This window comes from Diplodia seriata (genome assembly GCF_021436955.1).
Source record: "Diplodia seriata strain FDS-637 chromosome Unknown scaffold_5, whole genome shotgun sequence".
NCBI classification, from domain to species: Eukaryota; Fungi; Ascomycota; class Dothideomycetes; order Botryosphaeriales; family Botryosphaeriaceae; genus Diplodia; species Diplodia seriata.
The window spans coordinates 2,968,046-2,986,439 of NW_027117312.1; the positions used below are offsets into that span (position 1 = coordinate 2,968,046).

An 18,394-nucleotide genomic window follows, 5' to 3' on the forward strand; every position below is an offset into this window, starting at 1 on the left:
GGGAGTCTGAGTGGCTGGCGCGGTGGCTGTCAGGAAGCTGGGCCGGTTTGAGGCTCAAGGTTCCTGGGGTTTTGAGTTCTGGGTTGGCTGTGTTGGGTTGAAAGAGGATGAGGATGGCGCGGAGCCCGAGATGGCGAGAGGGGATGATGCGCGCGGCGGCGGCGGCATGATAAGGCTGGACGTCCGCTGCTGAGGCATTCATGGAATTCTTTTTCGACCGGCATGCTGGATTTTCTTGGTGGACGATAAATAAATGCTTGTCGTTTGAGGCCTCGATGACGAGTGTTCTGCGTTTCTGGAGTGTGGTTGAACCTTGAATTGCAGTGAGTTACAGAAACACTACCACAATAACGCCTTGGTCCCCGCGTTAAGACATCGTAGGGCCATTCTTTCTCGTAGATCCAGCCCTTGGTTATAAAACACTTCTTCCACTTGCTCAGCTTTCTCTTCGGCCTCTCGTAGTCTTCATTGCTGACAAAGCCATCATACTCTCTCTCCAATTCCCATCCATCCATTCATTCCAACTGCCAACCACCCACGCCAGGGGCGCAACCCCGCCCTCCCACAAAAAAGCCTGCCTCTACCCAATCCAATCAAGTATACCACGTAACCTCGGGCACCTCATCCAACAACACCCAGCGTCCCAACTCGCGCTTCTTATACGCCACCGGATCATGCAACGTATGGGTCCTGACATCCCTCCAAAAGCGATCCAGCCCGACCCCCGCCGCCGTCGCCCTGCTGCCAGTAACCTCAAACACGCCATTCGTCACGCTCAACCCCACGTCCGTCGTCACCACCTTCACGCTCGCCACCAACTCCGCAAACTCCCCGCGCTGCCGCGCCGACAATTCCCCGCGGTTGTCGCGGTGCAGCAGCGGCAAGGATGCGTCGGTGGCGATGTGGCGGTGGTTGTACGCGGCGTACAGCGCGGCCGCGGCGGCGCCGGCGCGGTCGGCCAGGGCGTCGGCGCCGGCGAGGTGCGCGTGGAAGTTGCCGTACCGCTCGAGGACGTAGAACTCGTCGAGCGGGGAAGCCTTGGGCGGGTCGCCGGCGGCGTGCGTGATGTGGGGCCAGGCGCGGGTGGATTTGCGCGTGTAGGCGGCGGCGAAGTCGAGGGCGCCTTGGGCGATGCCGAGGTAGAAGTTGGAGAAGACGAGTTGGATGCTGTTGACGTGTGTGAGTTGTGAGGGAGGAGAGGTGGGGGGGAGGGGGGGAAAAAGGACGTACGTTGGTAGTAGTAGTGAGGCGTACGGGATGCCCAGGACGGACGGGTCCGGCCTCCTCGTCAGCCCGTCCCAGCCCAGCGCGTCCGACCACGGCACGACGACGTTGTCGATGCGCACGCTGCCCGACTCGGTCAGGCGCAGGCCGATGTTGTCCCAGTTGTGCGCGAACTGGATGCCGGGCTGCTGCGTGCGCACGACGGTGAAGATGTGGTCATCAGTGCCATCAAGCACGCCCTCGAGAACCGTCAGGTCCGAGACGACGCCGCCCGTGTTGAAGTTCTTGAAGCCCGAAAAAACGATACTATCGCCCTCGGACGTCACCTTAAGGTCGTTGTCGCGCGGGTTGACGGCGCCGCCCAGGAAGAGGTTGTTGCCGACGATGTACTCCTGCAGCGCCTCGGCCTGCTCCGCCGTGCCGACCACGTTGGCCGTCGTGCTCCAGAGCAGGTGGTAGCCCAGGAGCATGCCGATCGAGCTGGTGGACCCATCGTCAGCGAGCGTGAACTCATGCCGACAAAAACATCGAAAAAAAAAAAACTCACCCGTCGCCCTTCGCAACCTCCCGAATGACCCTATACCCCACCGACCACGGCTGCCCGCCACCCCCGTACTGCAGCGGCCCCAGCACCTTCAACAGGCCCGAATGCTTCAGCAGCGCAATCTCCGCCCGCGGCGTCTTGTTCTCGCGGTCGCGCTTCACCGCGTCCCGCGCGAGCACCTCCTTGACCTCGGCGGCGCGCGCGACCCATTCCTCCGCCGTCGACGGCAGGCTCGCCCACCGGAAGCGGTACTCTTCGTAGATGATCGGGTCGGTGGCCGGGGGCGGGATGGTGCCGTGGGCGATGGCGGCGAGCACGGCGCTGCCGTTGGTGGTTGCGGCCATGATGAGGGGTGGGTATCAAGCAAGAAGAGACACGGTGGACTGATGGTAGGAGACGTGATGCGTTTGGACGAGATGGGGATCTGATCAATTGACGACCAATTGAGCGTCAATGGGTTGGGGGAAACGCAGCAAGTTGACACGAGATGACGACGATGAGGGGAAGGAGAAAAAAAAGGCCAGGGAAGCTGCGACCTGTACGCTCGGGGAAGCTGCATGGCAGACAGGCCAGCTACATATAACTACCCGGGGCTGCGGGTCCGGACGCAAGAAAGACGTATGACAGCCCCAGTGTGCCAGCTCAATGTCGCGATTCCACCCAAGCATCGCGAAGCGGGGGTCCAGCGAAGCGATCTGCGCGCTGCAGCTTCTGTCCTGACTAGCCGTGATATGTCAGCCCCGCCGCGGGGAGGGGCGCTCGGAGCTCACGGGCGAGAGAGAGCGGGGGAGACGCGTCCGCATCGCGGTGGGAGGTTGCGCGCGTTGGATGTCGCCATCTTAGCCGTGCCTGACATCAGAACAGTCGTGCTCGGCACGTGATTTGCCTTATCAAGCTACTGCATCTTCAATCATCGAGCTCTGATGCATGTGGCTCCTTTGTCTCGGGTGTTGGAACGGCATTGATTGTTGACATGATAGTGAGATCCCTTCTTCTTCGACTGTCCTTCTCAGTTGATGTGTTTCAGTCCGAACAACCTGGGGAGATGATGGTCTCAAATTTCACCATCTTTGCCAATCGATGGAAAAGCTTATAGTGCGCCAGCCAGCCATTCAGCGAGTCAGATGCGTCCGTGCAACCATTGCCCCGGATGCTTCCCGTAAATCAAGTCACCAAACTTCTGAACGGTTCGAACAACCCTTCTCCAATTGATTAGTAACAATAAATTCGCTCAATTAAATCGTCAAGGTGTCAGGGCAAATCTAAACGAAAGCCGAAAACAGTAAGGCAATCATGCTGCCAATGGTATCCTACGTCGCCTGAGAAACTTCGAACGTATCCCTTCGTCCACAAACGCCTTGGATCCGTGATTGAGGGGGGAGATGCGTTTCCCCTACTTTCCAATCCCATCCTGGCGCCGATTATGCAAATTCTCCCAAAGTGATGCAACTGAAACGAGCACCATTCCTCCCCACATGCCGCTAATTATGACGGGGGCTGTGTGTGATGCATTCTCCCATCTTTTATGGATTCGGAAGCCGCGGGGGGCCTCGGTCGCGCGTCCCACCCCATTTCAACCAATGAACCACAGCTCGACGCCCAGGACGTCGAACTTCTCGCCCTCGTCGCTGAGAGGCTCGTTGCCAAAGGTAGGGCAGGAGCTCGAGATGCCGTTCTCGAGGTTATCGTCGAGCCAGAGACCGTAGTGGCCATCACTTTTTATTGCGACGCGCGTTAGCGTTTGCCCAATTCTACCGCATGTGGCCCGCGCGCGCTCGCGAGAAGAGAGAGAGAGAGAGACTTACCCTCCGCCCACGCTCAGAAACCCCTGCTCGCAGAACAACATGTAGTCGTTGACGCCGCTGTACGGGAACGCCTTGAACCGGATGCGCTCGGGGGTGCTCGCGCCGCTCGGCGCGTTCGAGTGCGGCGGGCTGAGGTGGTTCTTCGGCTGCGCTATTGTCGTCATGCGCTGCGCGTTCGTGGTGTCGGCCGAGGGCGGCGGCGGGAGGTTGGCGAGCGACGGCAGCCCGGGCAGGACGTGGGCGCGCCACAGGAAGCACTCGCCCGTGCCGAAGAAGTGCGGGTTCGGATGGGGAGCGTCGGTCAGGTATGCGCCGAAAACCTACGCCACGCCGGGGGTCAGTCTCATAACTCGAGCATTGCTGACTGATTGCCTCGGGGTTGGGTGTGGAGAGACACAACAGAGAGAGAGAGAGGGAGGGGGATCCCCGACTTACCCCGCCACCGCCGTCTCGCACGACCAAGACGTAACCCCCGCGCTTCCCGCGCAGCTCCTCGCAATTCTTGTACAGCGTCGCCAGGCTGACGCCGTCCTGCTCCAGGCTGTACGCCAGCTTCCAGTCCTCCACCAGCTGCAGCCGCGGCGGGATCAGCAGCCGGATCTCCTCGGCCAGCTGGCGCGACAGCAGCTTCGAGCGGTCCGCGGTGCCGGGCTTCCAGCCCTCCAGGTTCAGGGGCGACAGCGGCGGCGGCTGGAACGGCGACGCGTGGCGCCGCGGCGGCGTGTACACGCCCGGCACCCCGCTGGTGTTGGGCTTCAGCCCGCCCATGGACGCTGGCAGCTCGTTCGACGACGACGGCTCCGTCGAGATGCGCCGCAGCAGGCCGGACACGGTGCGCGACACGGGGTAGCTGAAGAAGGAGCTCGCCGAGTAGCGGTTGGTGTTGTTGGACGAGCGCGAGCGGCCGGCTTGCTGGTGGTGGGAGGGGCGCTGCTCCGCTGCTGCTCCACCCGCGTCGGACGACGAGATCGGGGCGTAGGCCGACATGTGCTTTCGCTGCGGGGAAAAGGATACGCGGGCGGCGGGCGAGGATTGGCCAATCGGTGGTGGGTGGGTTGTCGCGTGCGGGCTGGCTCCTTCGTGGCCGGCCAGGAACGAGCGTGGAGAAGTTGGGCGGGAAAGGCAGACGGGCGTTGGAGGGTGAGCTGATGTGCTGGTTACGTCGACCAAGTTTCATAGGCCGGTCGACCCCAGAATGTGGCCTAAGCTTCCAGCCACCGACGACGTAGGGCTGACACTGGCCGATGGCATTCCCTTGGGGCTTTCTTGTTCTCGTCGTCTGCCGCCATTAACCGCGGGATGCTCGTTTGACTTGATGCTTCACCATCACCACAAGTCGGTCAGCGCCTTTATACTTCGCCCAACATCGCAGCCAAGTCTCGAAAGTTACCTTTTCGGACCATCCGCTCAACTCAACGTTACGTAAACAAATGCCCCAGATGCTCGAATGTTCATGCTGGGCATTATTACAAAACTGAGGTGCCAAGCTCCAGACGTGCCTTTTGTCCAACGGCCGCTGCTACAAGGCTCGGCATTAGTAACTTTCCCTTTATCGGACACTTTACACGACCCTTTACATAAGCGCATCAATGGGTTCCGCTCATTTATGCCACAGCGAACTTTTGAGAGGCTATTATCACCGTTGATCTGCTGATTTTACCTCTGTCTCTCGTCCATGGTGGCACGGTGGGGCCTAATCCTGATGCATCCACCACCCATCCCCACAATCCACACCTAGCGGTCACAACACAAAGCATTGGAGATCAAATGATTACGCAATCAAATCAGAACAGTGGGATTTTAATCGCTCACGCCGTCGTCACGAAACATTTGACGGACACAATCCCTACCGCAGCGGAAAGAAGCCCTAAAGCAGCGGCGACCAACCGTACCACAAGCCCTGAAGCAGTCGCGACCAACCCTACCACAAGCCCTGAAGCAGTCGCGACAAGCCTTGCCACAAACCCCACAGCAGTGGCAACAACACAACCCCTCCAGAATCTGCCCCAGCATCCACAGCCGCCTATTGATCTTGGGGGTCGGCCGCAACGAAGGCGGCGCAGGCGGTCCTCCCTCTGCGACCGTAGGCGTGGGGTTGATCTTAACGGTTTGCCTAGGCGCGGTCTCGGCAGCCTCTGTTTCCGTACTCTGAGCAGGCGGAATATTCTGGAGCTCGATAGGCTGCGTAGTCGAGGGCCCGGCAGGGTCCGTTTCTTTCGCGGGCTTGGCAGGCTTCGAAGATCCAGGCTTCGAAGATCCAGGCTTTGAAGATCCAGGCTTCGAAGATCCAACGTTGATTGGTGGCAGCGGTCCATGCCTTTTGGCGTCGTCACCACTGCCTTCTCCATCTTCTTCGCCGATTAGAAACATCCCATTCGAGAACTCAGTACGACGTGTAGGTTCTTGTGGCCACTTGGTGTTGGTGAGTTCCTCAAACTTGAAAATTCCACCTTCGGGTTGTCTTCGCAGTTGATACTCCGTGGCGTGGCCGTCCCTCGAAGATCCAGCGATGGGTGGTTCACTCGGACGGGCTTGGTTGGTGTCGTCAATGTAGCTGTCCTTGGGTGGTTGATCGTTGAGTGGTTGATAGCCCGGGACGTCCACATTGCCATGAAAGGGTTGGGATTCCATGCTGTCGTCATTGAGCGGTGGAAGTTGGAACCCTCGAAACCCCAAATCGAGATCTTGAAGCCCTTTGGTGTTGCAACAGAGTGATTGGGGCTCTTGGGATTCCATGTTGTGACTTTGAATATCTGCGTTGGTTCGATCGAATGATGCAGACTCTTCACTGTCGGACCTTTCGATCTTTGTCCTTTTGCGACTGCGTGAGTGGGACCTTTCGATGTTCATGCCGGGATTCTGGGGCTCCCTGCTGGCGCCATCCACAGAGCGACCGCGGCTGAGGCCTTTAGTTGACGCGTCACGAGCGTGTTGAACGCGTCCAGCAGACTGCGGGCCGGGAAAGTTGAAAATTATCGAAGCTTTCATTGGCACTGGCTTCACCGATGCCGAATCTTTCTCTGGCACTGACTCGTCTGATGTCGAGCCCTTCTGTGGCGCTGAATTCTCTGGCGTCGAGTACATCGATGCGTCCGACGTTCCTGATGTCGAGTCTGACTCCATAACTGGCACAGACTTCTTTAGTGTCGAGTTCTTTGGTGGCACTGGGCTCTTGTGGTCGATGAGATCGGGGTACATACAGTCCCACGCGCTCGTCTTGTGCTGGCGTGGCGAAGCTAACATTGTAGCGAGTCTTGCCTGTGTATGGGCGTATGTGTGTGTGTGATAAGCGAAAATGTTGAGGGGTGAAAGTGGATCACAGCTCAATGATATGAAGAGTTGAGGTCCAAAAGAATGGAGTTGGCAGCGGCTGCTTGCTTAACGAAGACTCTGGTAGCAATTGGATCGGGATGGTGATGATGAAGAAGAGATGGCGAAGACGGGAGCGCGGCGAAGAGTTAAGGGAGAAGGAGTGGCCCCTGGAGGTAGGTGCGAGGGGAGTCGAATCATCCTTCCGGACGAGGAAGTGTTGCTGCGCCCCTCAGCCGGTAGCCCGTCAAAGTGGGAAGCGGCCACTACCGCCCAAAGAGAGTGCGAGGAGCATTGGCGAAACGGGAAACCATGCATTAAGAGAGTTGAGAAGAAACATTGTGGTATCAGTGTCGATTGCCGCCCAAGGCTGACTGGTTGGACACTTCTGAAGTAGCATTTGAAATTGTGCCAACTTCGTTCTCCAAGAACTTCATGTCCGGCTTCTAGCGGCACGGCGTGGTGCGTAACCTATACCCAGCGTCGCGCATACGGCCGCTCACCCATTTCTGCTACCATCATGTGTCCTCATACCTGGCCTGCTTTCACTGGAACCAGTACCTGAGTGGTGCCATTGGTGGATGTGGTCCTGAGTCGTCAAGAACCACCTCATGCGGCGGCAGCAGGCTGCTGCAGCTGCTGCATCTCAGTTTGCAGAGTGATGATCTGTGCAACGTCAGCACCCCGTCTCCGCGCGCAATGTCCTAGGCAAACCGACCTCGATCTTCTTCTTTTCGCTGCGCTCCTGAATCTCGCTAATTTGCCCTTCGATGCGCTTGCTGCAGCCTTGGTCAGTCCGGGCGCTTCCAACTTGGGCAGCGCTGCAACCAGAAGCTCACATTTCCTTCTCGATGAATTCCAAGCGCCCAATAACAGCAAGAACGGCCTCGGATTTGTCCTGCTTCAGCAAGACCGGGCCCACGAGCTTGTAGATGTTGGCATCGTCGGCGATCTTCTCAAACTCCTGGCAACGCGAGTGATGTGAGACCAGGGTCGGCAAGGAAGAGTCGAGAAGTGCGAACCTGCTGAACACCCTTGTTCTCCTGCTGCTGCGACTCGAGTTTCTGGCGACCGTCGACAGTGCTCTGCAGCTCTGCAAAGGCGTTAGCAAGTGCAGTAGAAATCGAAGCGGGGGGGCAGCGCACCGCCCTGGAGTTTCTGGAACTCGTCGGTGAGATCCTGCAGCTTCTTCTGCTGCTCCGCCATCTCCGCAGGTGGTGTCGGGTGCGATTGAAGGGATGCGTGCGGTGGGGAGGGGATTGGCGGGCGGTGGTGGAGGAGAGAGTCTGGGGCCTTGGCATTCGCGGGGCGGCAGTGGGTGACATGGGCCTTGCTGCGTGCGTGCCTCTGCGTCCGCTCGCCGCCCCAGCTCAAAGCGCAACAACTCTGCCCGCCGCCCACCCCATCCGTGCCCTCGCGCTTCCTCGCCGGTAAATTTTTCGCTGGCGATCTCTCCGAGGCCATAGCTGACATTCTCAGGCGCGTCCTTCTCTGTGCCTGCGCTCCAGCTCCGCGTCGAACACTGCCGTAGCAACCACCCGCTGATCGCTCTGTAAACGCCGACGCCTGCTGCACCAACCCGCAGACACGAGAGTCTCGACGACGGCGGACGCTGCACAGTCATTCTGCCAACCCCGGTCGCATTTTGTGCAACGCAGTCAGCGGCATCGGAAGCGCAGCGCACTCGTACACGCCCAACCCACGTTACCAGCTCACAATGAGCGGCACCGACTTCCTTGGCCGCGCTATCGACGTGGTCAAGAAGGCAATCGACAAAGACACCAACGGCGACTATGAAAGCGCCTACCAGATGTACTACCAGGCTCTCGAGCTGTTCATGCTGGCGCTGAAGTGGGAGAAGAATGCAAAGTCGAAGGAGATGATCCGCGCCAAGGTGGGCGAGTACATGGAGCGCGCCGAGAAGCTCAAGAACCACCTTGCCGAGAACGACACCAACAACCAGAAGAAACCCGGTGCAATAGGCGCGAACGGCAAGGTTGCCGGCGGAAGTGGGAAGGGTCAGGGTGGAGACGAAGAGGAAGACGCCGACTCCAAGAAGCTGCGCGGTGCGCTCGCTGGCGCCATCCTGTCGGAGAAGCCCAACGTCAGGTGGGAAGATGTTGCCGGCTTGGACCAGGCGAAGGAGGCGCTGAAGGAGGCGGTGATATTACCCATCAAGTTCCCCCACCTGTTCACGGGCAAGAGACAGCCGTGGAAGGGTATCCTGATGTACGGCCCGCCCGGTACCGGTAAGAGTTACTTGGCCAAGGCGGTCGCCACCGAGGCGAACAGCACTTTCTTCAGCGTCAGCAGCAGTGACTTGGTCTCGAAATGGATGGGAGAGAGTGAACGGTGAGGCCTGGCTCAATTCTCCCCTCCCTTTACATTTCAATTCTAATTGGTGCACAGCCTGGTCAAGCAATTGTTCAACATGGCAAGAGAGAACAAGCCGTCAATTATCTTCATCGACGAGATCGATGCGCTGTGCGGCCCTCGTGGAGAGGGTGAGTCGGAGGCATCAAGACGCATCAAGACCGAACTCTTGGTGCAAATGGATGGCGTTGGCAAGGATTCGAAGGGCGTGCTAATCCTTGGCGCAACAAACATCCCGTGGCAGCTCGACGCGGCCATTAGGAGACGTTTCCAGAGACGTGTCCACATCAGTTTGCCCGATCTTCCTGCACGAATGAAGATGTTCGAGCTTGCAGTTGGCACCACGCCGTGCCATCTGAAACCTGAGGACTTCAGGGAGCTGGGCAGGTTAAGCGAGGGTTACTCAGGTAGCGATATCAGCATCGCCGTGCAAGATGCACTGATGCAACCGGTGCGGAAGATCCAGACGGCAACGCACTATAAGAAGGTATGGTGGCGAACTTGACTCTGCGAGGTTTTCTTACTGACTTCCTCATCAGGTTATGGTGGACGGTCAGGAAAAGCTCACGCCCTGCTCGCCGGGCGACGCGGGGGCAATGGAAATGCAGTGGACGGACGTTGAGTCTGACCAGCTGCTGGAGCCTCCGCTCATGCTGAAGGACTTCATCAAGGCGATCAAGAGCTCGAGGCCTACGGTCAGCGGCGAAGATCTTACGAGAAACGCAGACTGGACGAAGGAGTTTGGTAGCGAGGGTAACTAAGAACAGATCTGCATGCATTTTGTTTCGCGTACATAGCGGTTGGGTGGACTTGGGCGTTTTACTGTAGCTACGGAGAGCATGATATACCTACCGTCGACCAATACAGCAGAAGTGCACGGGGCAGCACGAGTCAGCGCAGAAGAATTGAGCCCACCCGCATCTGCCTCTAGAATCACTACCACACTCTTACGATAGGTCCTTGCATATAAGATCCGGACGTCAATGTGCGCATTTAAAACTTACATTTACGCCCGGGTCTTGTATGCAACTGCCCTCGTGTGGTGGAAGATTCCTATGAGGCAGATGCGGGTGGGCTCAATTCTTCGTCGCCCGCCGTGGCACGAGTCAGCACACGGACCCTTGCTTGCTGGTCGCCTCCTCCGCCGCATCTTCCGCATCCTGTCCCCTTCTTGGTCTCACCTGATCGCCTGCTATTTAGCTGACGGTCGCACGCCAGGCTGCTGTGGGATGTCCATCTGCAAAGTCCGGGGATTCCCAGACTGATCCTTCGAGAACACAAGCCGCACGTCAGCTTCCTGCGAGCTCCGCGTCAACCCCGGAAGCTAGCTCCAACTACAACGACACCATGTTGCCCAACCTGGCATTGGCAGCCGCCTGCCTGTTCGCCCATCACGCAAGCGCCCATGATGCAAGCAACCATCAGCACCATCTTTCCTCCGCCAGCGTCCCCGCCAAAAGGGTCGCCATTATAGGTACGCAGCCAGCCGCTTAGCTCCCCGTCAAGCTGTGCATCGTATCATGGCTGACGGCTGACGCCCCCTCGCAGGCGCCGGTGCCGGCGGCTCGTCCGCTGCCTACCACCTGTCCGAGTTTGCCTCAGCGGCTGGCATCCCGACCAACATCACCGTCTTCGAGCGGGCGCCCTACATCGGCGGGCGCTCGACCACCGTGTACGCGTACGATGCCCCCTCCCTCCCTGTCGAACTCGGCGCGAGCATCTTCGTTCAGGTCAACCAGATCCTCGTGAATGCCACGGCGCACTTTAACCTGTCCTCCGATGGCTTCCGCAATGCAATCGCCGTCGAAGGAGAGGAAGACGACGACAAAGGACAGGACTTCCTGGGCGTGTGGGACGGGCACCAGTTCGTGCTGACCACCCCGGAGGATATGGGCTGGTGGGACAAGGCCAAGATGCTGTGGAAGTACGGGCTTGCGCCGGTTCGCACCATGCAGCTGATGAAGAAGACGGTTGGCGCCTTCCTGAACATGTACGAGGAGCCGCATTTCCCGTGGACGTCGTTGTCGGAGAAGGCTCATGAGCTGGGGCTGGTGGATGCGTCTGCAGCGACGGGAGCGGAGTTTCTGAGAAAGAACGGCATCGGGGAAGCTTTTGCGCACGACGTGGTGCAGGCAAGGTGAACTCCAGTCACCATCACACTTGATACACAGGGGCGAACAGCTAACCAAACCTCCACAGCACGCGCGTCAACTACGCCCAAAACCTGGCCCTCGTCAACGGCCTCATCTCCATGGTCTGCATGGCGACCGAAGGCGCCATGAGCATCGACGGCGGCAACTGGCAAATCTTCGCCAACATGGCCACCTCCGCAACAAAGGACATCCGGCTCAACACCACCGTCACCGCCCTCGAAAAACAGGCCGACGGCAGCTACACGCTCACCCCTCAAAACGCCAGCACCGGCGCCGCCCACGACGCCGAGCATTTCGACGAAGTCATCCTCGCCGCGCCCTACCAATTCGCCAACATCAGCTTCTCGCCGCAGCCGCCGCAGCACGTCCCCGACACCATCCCCTACGTCCGCCTGCACGTCACCCTCTTCGCGTCCCCGCACCGCCTCGCCCCCGCGGCCTTCAACCTGCCCCCCGGCTCGTCGGTGCCGCAAGTCGTCCTCACCACCCTCGCGCCCGGCGACTCGCCCACGACGGACGAGAAATCCAACGCCGGCACCCCCGGCTTCTTCAGCATCTCCACCCTCCGCACCGTCCGCAACCCCCAGACGGGCGCGCTCGAGCACCTATACAAAATCTTCTCGCCCGCCCCCGTCACCGGCGCCTTCCTCGCCAGCATCCTCGGCGTCCCCACCGACTTCGACGACGGCGAGAGCGCCCTCGGCGAGGACGTGGTCGGCAGGCAAGGCGATGTCTCGTGGCTCCATCGCAAGGTGTGGGACTCGTATCCGGTCGAGCTGCCGCGCGTGACGTTTGAGGAGGTGAGGCTGGATAAGGGGCTGTGGTATACGAGCGCGATTGAGGGCTTGATCAGTACGATGGAGACGAGTGCGTTGGCGGGGAGGAATGTGGCGAGGTTGGTTGTGGATGGGTGGGTTGGTGGGGGGAAGAGTGGTGCGGAGGGTGGTGTGGGGAGGGAGCGGGGGGTTGATGATGAGGAGGAGGGCGGGAAGGAGCTTTGAGGTGTGTTGGGGGCGGGGAATGAAGGAAGGCTTTGAGGATGTGGGGCAGGCACTGGATGAATGTATCGTGGTTGGAAACGGTAGGTGTCGTGACTGAAGAAGGGGAAGTGGGCTTGGTTTGTTTAGCGACTTGTTTTGGGAGGTAGATGTGGATGGTAGCGTTAGCTTATGACCCGTTATTGAATTGAGAGATTGTGTCGCACTACCCAGCGGTCTTTCATACCTGAGTCCTTGTTCACTTGATGTTTGCTGGATGCTTGCCCGTTTGCTTGCGGCTTGAGATCCAACGCCAGTGGGCTGTGTTCGTCGTCGCTCTACTACTTTTATCGTTCTCCCGTAAGACCGCCATCTTTCGCCCTCCCTCCCTTCTTCGCCGAGTTGTTAGGAAATACCACCGTTGCTGGTGGCAAAAGAATACTGTCTACCCTGTACTGCCTATGCACAGGGAGTTGAACAGTCGAATCCAACATCCGGACGTAACGTAAACACGCTCATTCAAAACACGCATCTGCATTCAGCCATCACATCCAACCACTGCCTCACATAAGTTTAACCCGGCAGACTCAAATTTCCCTGCTACCTTTGCTGTGTGCCCCGTCCCTCCCTCCATTCCTCCACCACCGTTCAATGTACCGTAACGTCCAAGCTCATCTGCAAATGAACCAAGCAAAAGATCAATAGATACGTCTCCCATCCGGATGGAAAAAATAGAAAAAAGACGAACTCTTTAAACTCTTCAGTACCCACATGCAATCTCCAGGGGGCAGGATGCGGAGAAAACCCATCATTTTGTGATCTGCAACAGGGGTGTGGTCCCAGGATACGAATACAAAATCCGACTGCCTGGGTCGGGGGGCCAAGATCCGAACCATCTGGAAAGATGTAGCCAGGGTGGTGAGTACGTAACATGCAGGGTTTCCAACACATGGGTAGAGTGGCGATCGTTCCCCTCCGCGCTCTCGAATCTTGTATTCGGCATGGACCTCCAAGCACTCAAACAAGGCGAGCGGATACATACCCATCCAATTCACACGATCGAGCTCAGAGCCAGAGCAGCGGCGGATGAGAGAAAGAGAAATAAGTTTCTAAGTAATTCCTGGGTATCGTAAGTAATATCCTTGCCTGTCCGTCCGTCTCTTAACAAGCCCGCCCCCCCTTTTTCCCCACCTCCCACAATGTCTAACCAAGGACGAGGAAAAAAAACTGAAACGAAAGGGAATTTTCCCCATATACTCCATCCATCCACTTACCCCATCGATGCCTAAACCACCACCTCCTCATCTACTAGACGCGCGACTCGCGCTCCCACTCCTCCCACTACTCCCCCCACTCGAGCTGCCCTCGCTCTCCTTCCTGCTCACATGCCCCCTCGCCGCATGGCCCCCCTTCACCTCCGTCACCGTCGTCTTCACGAGATCGCCGCGCAGGCCCATGACGAGATCGCCTTTCGACTCGGACCCGTAGTTGTGATTATCTTCATACATGCTGGGCGTGCGCGGCAGGCCGGACTCGATATCGTAATCGACCTGGCGCCAGATCTCGAGGGGCATGCTGGAGCCGTGTTCACCGTAGCTACTATTAATGGCCTCCTGGCTACCGTTGATGTCGCGTCCACCGTCCTCCTGGCCGCCGCCGTGGCGGATGGTGCCGTCGTGCACCGTCAGCCCGCCGCCGCCGCCGGTGGAGTGCAGGCTGTGCATGGTGCGGTCGCGGACGGAGCGGAGCTTGCTGAAGCGCTGGGAGGAGGCGCGGAGGGTGCTCTTGCGGTTCGACGACGACTTGCCGGCGCTCGTGCCGGCGTTCAGGGTCGTCTTGTGGCCGTACTCGTCGTACATGTAGCGGTCCTGGGCGGCGGCGCCCTTGGCGCCCGAGATGGAGTTTGTCCAGGAGCCGCCGAGGCCGGTGGCGGAGACGAGCTTGCGGAACAGCGGCCAGCAGCAGGTGGCGTTGGCGACGTAGATGCCGGTGCTGCTCTCGCGCACGTACCAGATCATGTAGACGTGCGACCCCGGCAGGATCCAGTTGTACGTCTTGTTCAGCACCGCCGCCACCACGTTGAACAGGCCGAGCGAGAAGACGGCGACCAGCATGATCTTCTTCTTGCGCTTCATCTGCGCCTTCCAGATGAGCGGGATCGGCACCCACATCAGCAGCAGGTCCGACGACGTGTTGAAGACGAGGATCATGATGCAGTAGTTGCCGTAGTTGGCGCACTGCGCGTTGGATGGGTCGATGGCCCAGTACTGGCTGAACGGCCGGCACCACACGCCGAAGAAGGTGATCTGGATGATGACGTAGCCGAGGAACACGTAGGCGGCGCAGAGCTTGTTGAAGAGGTTCTCGCGCAGCCCTTGGGTCATTTTGTGGTAGAGGATGAGGAGGCTGGCCTTGGTGCCCCATTGCGCGTGGATCATGCACTGTTCCACGGCGAGTGTGATTTTGCTGCCAAAGATGCGGCTCTTGACCTGGGCGGGGTCGGCAAGAACCGCTGGTAGTTCCGAAGGGTGCATGAGGTTGCTCGCGAATCGGACGTTGAAATTAAGGAGCACTATCAGCGCTGTGTAGAAAAGGAACGTCACAATCATAACAAAGTCATCGGCTGCAGCGTAGTTAGCATGATGCTGCATTTTGGAGAGTGGAGAGCCACTTACAAGAAAGTCTCTTAATCGAGCCCGCAGTGATTGCTCTCGACCATCTATGCTGTGTCAGACGCCTGACTGAGTGCTGGAAGCGAGTCTACTTACAGCCTTCCGATGAAGAGAAGGAAAGCGAAAACGTAAAAAATGATGCTCTCAACGAGCACTTCCTCGTGGCTGGGATCTCCCTTGGCCATTGTGAGGTGAGGCTCGCCGGGTGAGAGCGGCTTGATGGGATAGGTCCAAGGGCGGGACTAAGCGGAGCCCGGGGTCTACCTCCGCATTCAGGTCGAGAAGCTTTGACTGGGCGGCACGAAGGGCGGGAAGGCCGGAAAGATAAATGAGCAGTGGGACGCGAATTGACTGGCGGTCGCCAAGGTAGGGCTTGCAGAGCTGAGGTCTGTTGCAAAGAGCGGAGAGAGCGGAGAGAGCGTCGGGCACACGAGGGCACGGGGAATGCGGATGACTGCAAGCTGTCAGTTTGTGCTTCTCTCGCGGCAATGATGATTAGTGGTGTGGGTCTTTTTCGCACTCGCCAGAAGGGTGTCGCGGAGCGAAAATCAATATTCGGGCACGTTGGAAGGGCGGGATTGGGCAGTGAGTTGAGGCGCTGTGCCGGAAGCGGAAAAGATGTGTTGTCTATAGCGATCCACGGCGCACATACTCACTGAATGACGAGCGCCGGAGACAAGACGCGGTGAAGCCGGACAAGCAGGTGCTGACCCGGGGTTGAAATCTTATGCTGGTGTAACAGCGAGGTAAGATGCGGTGGTACGGAGGGACAGCTGCTGCCTGAGATCACGGCATGGCTCCAGGTGGCACGAAAGCAACCAGCGGGACGGGAGCAGGACAGGACGACGTCGACGCAGAGAAGCAACGCAAGCAATTGCAAGCGGCGCATCAGCTTACAATAAAGGCTGCTGCCGGGGACAGTCCCTGCGGCCCCGGTGGGCTGGCTCGGATGGTCCCTGAGCACCAGGCGTCGCGGGGGCGTCATTGGCCTGCGGAGAGCGCGTCGCCATATTTGGGGCTGCCCTATCAGGCGGTCCTTGCGGTGATGAGGCGCAGAGCTGGGTCGTGGTGTGGGCCGCGGCGATGGCGCGCAGAGACAGGCACGCAGGCTAGCCCATGCCGACGCTGCCGCCGACGCTTAGCCGGTTGGAGCACCAGAACGTGGCAGGCGAGGCGAATCATCGATGTGCACCTGCCCTAAGCGAGTCATTCCCCGAGCCCGCCGACAACCTGCCGTGCCTGCCTCCGGCACCGTTCCAACACCATTGCAACCCTGCCGCTGTCTGCGTGGCCGTCACGCCCTACGAGCGTAGCTGTCGATCGGTCCACAGCGCGCCCGGCTGGTGGTGACGGCAGCGCTGCCTCCCGATCGCCCCAGCAAAACGCGCGCTCCGGCGCCGGAGACAGCTGCGCGCCACCCTCAGCCGCACTGCAACTGAAGCCGCGCCGCTGCAGCCCTCTGCCCTCTGACGCGGCGCCTCCTTTGCGCTTGGACGCCAATTCCGCTGTCTTTTCGCGCCGCTATCTTCCGTTGCCGGCCCTGCCAACGCCGCGCCACTCGAGACCACGTTGGTTTTCTCCTCCAACGCCTTCCCGGCCGATGACGAGATCGACTTCACGCGATCAAAAGGGGCCCTCCGAGCGGACCATCCTCGCTCGTCCTCGGCCGTACTTGCTGCCCGTTGTCCCATGGTTGGTCGCCGATGGCCGTCGTGGTCAACTGCTGTCCCGAGCGGTCGCGCCGTCTCTTCGGAATCGCACGTTTCTTTGGCCCCATCCCCCACAGCGAATATCACCGTGAGCTGCAGATCAATGGGGTGATGACGAGAAAGACGGGGCCGCCGTGTGACGACTGCTATCGCCAGCTTGCGAGATCCGATCGGTCCATTTCGCGACTGAGATGTGCAAAGCAGCTTCCGGACGCGGACTCTTCTGCAGGAAGCCATGAAGGATTGAAGGCAGATCTCAGCGCTGCCGAAGCCCCCTTGGCGGCACAGCAACCAACGGCCCTGCATCATGCAAGGCACAGCACCAGTCTCGGCAGCAAAATAGCCCCCCAATCCCTCAATCTGCCGCAGCCACAATCTACACTCTTTTGCCTGAGCATTTTCTGACGCCTTTTGCTGCCTGCATTCTGACGCCCGCCAATGACGCCCTTGGAAGCTGCCGAGATCCTTATCGAATCCTCCTGTACATCGAACCATCTCCTGCCCATCTCGTCCAGATGTCCAAATACTTGCAAGACGACGGGTACGCTATTGGCCCGGCATGTTCCATCGACTCTTGCTCTATAATTTGGAACGCCTCCTCGACAGGGCTGAATTGCGTTTCCGGAAGGATCCCGTGGGATTTCAATGGCTCCGGCATCGCTGATTAGATCTCGAGCATTTGCCGAAGCAGCCCGTGTGAAGACGTGCTTCTAGAATCCAGACGCTTCGCCACAAGTGCGAGCAAATTATGTCTGTTCTGCGGCGTAGCGGTTGCTATAGAAAGCAATGCCCAAGATGCTGACATTGCGGCGCCCCTTCACATGCCGAAGAAGCAACGCCCGAGCGGATCACTGATGTGCATGCAGGCGCTTCACTTGAACAGCAGAAAGACAACACAAAATAGCAGGCTACACATGCACGACGGTTTCTTCTTGCCAAGGCGCCCTAATTGCAAAGTCGGCGGGGTGGCTTGCGCGAACCATGCCGCGTCCGGCAGGTTGAGCGCATCTAACCACACCCGCGACAACCGGCGCGCGGGAAGGACAACGCGTAAGTCTTACTACTGCCCGCACTAACAAACCAAAAGTCACCACCCTTCTGTTCTCCTTCTCTAGTCACCAAATTCTCACGGTCCGACACCGGCAAACATCACACCACTGCCTCCTTTCCCCGGGAAAATTTTAAGGTTCTACTTAGGCGCTTCTTTTCTCGCTCTACCCACAACAATCATCTAAAGATAAAGCAGCGCCCACAAGCCGATGAAGCCGACGTTACCGACGTTGCCTTTAGCCCGCGCGCCCGTGATTTTCCCAAGTTGCCGAAATGGGGCAATTGCCGGCAACCGACAACGACGCCCTACTGCATTGACCTAGCGTGCGGCGCGGGCGTCAGAACACCTTTCCTTCTCTCCCCGTCCATTATTTCCTTACTGTTGTTCTCACTCCCATTCCCACCTACTTTTAGGGGAGGAGAGATACCCGTGATCCGCCGGAATTTTCCCCGGCGTATTCCAGAAGTCGAGAAACACTTCGCACCAGACGTCTCTCCTTTCGAGAGAACTACCACAGCGCTCTATTATGGGATATACCGTTGTTTCGCTATTTCTCCGTGGGCTATTTCCCCTCGTT

General features: G+C 58.8%; 5 protein-coding genes across 5 annotated transcripts; 1 reads left to right on the forward strand and 4 right to left on the reverse strand.

Moving 5' to 3' along the window:
- Positions 1-593: 593 nt before the first annotated feature.
- On the reverse strand, positions 594-2,112 carry SLS55_005873 (uncharacterized protein; the record flags this gene model as incomplete). The annotated part of the gene is made up of 3 exons (XM_066777314.1): positions 594-1,167; positions 1,231-1,704; positions 1,772-2,112. The coding sequence occupies 3 exons, from the start codon at positions 2,110-2,112 to the stop codon at positions 594-596; spliced, it is 1,389 nt and encodes a 462-aa protein (XP_066633156.1).
- Positions 2,113-3,341: 1,229 nt separating this feature from the next.
- On the reverse strand, positions 3,342-5,250 carry OXR1 (oxidation resistance protein 1; the record flags this gene model as incomplete). Its single annotated transcript, XM_066777315.1, has 4 exons — positions 3,342-3,483; positions 3,574-3,893; positions 4,009-4,423; positions 5,234-5,250. The coding sequence occupies 4 exons, from the start codon at positions 5,248-5,250 to the stop codon at positions 3,342-3,344; spliced, it is 894 nt and encodes a 297-aa protein (XP_066633157.1).
- A 2,241-nt stretch (positions 5,251-7,491) lies between these two features.
- YKE2 (Prefoldin subunit 6) lies at positions 7,492-8,088 on the reverse strand (the record flags this gene model as incomplete). Its single annotated transcript, XM_066777316.1, has 5 exons — positions 7,492-7,548; positions 7,601-7,661; positions 7,722-7,846; positions 7,905-7,975; positions 8,028-8,088. The coding sequence occupies 5 exons, from the start codon at positions 8,086-8,088 to the stop codon at positions 7,492-7,494; spliced, it is 375 nt and encodes a 124-aa protein (XP_066633158.1).
- A 511-nt stretch (positions 8,089-8,599) lies between these two features.
- On the forward strand, positions 8,600-12,409 carry VPS4 (Vacuolar protein sorting-associated protein 4; the record flags this gene model as incomplete). Its single annotated transcript, XM_066777317.1, has 5 exons — positions 8,600-9,234; positions 9,292-9,742; positions 9,795-10,008; positions 10,804-11,392; positions 11,455-12,409. The coding sequence occupies 5 exons, from the start codon at positions 8,600-8,602 to the stop codon at positions 12,407-12,409; spliced, it is 2,844 nt and encodes a 947-aa protein (XP_066633159.1).
- A 1,277-nt stretch (positions 12,410-13,686) lies between these two features.
- Positions 13,687-15,242, reverse strand: SLS55_005877 (uncharacterized protein; the record flags this gene model as incomplete). The annotated part of the gene is made up of 3 exons (XM_066777318.1): positions 13,687-15,008; positions 15,061-15,104; positions 15,154-15,242. The coding sequence occupies 3 exons, from the start codon at positions 15,240-15,242 to the stop codon at positions 13,687-13,689; spliced, it is 1,455 nt and encodes a 484-aa protein (XP_066633160.1).
- Between the last annotated feature and the right edge of the window lie 3,152 nt (positions 15,243-18,394).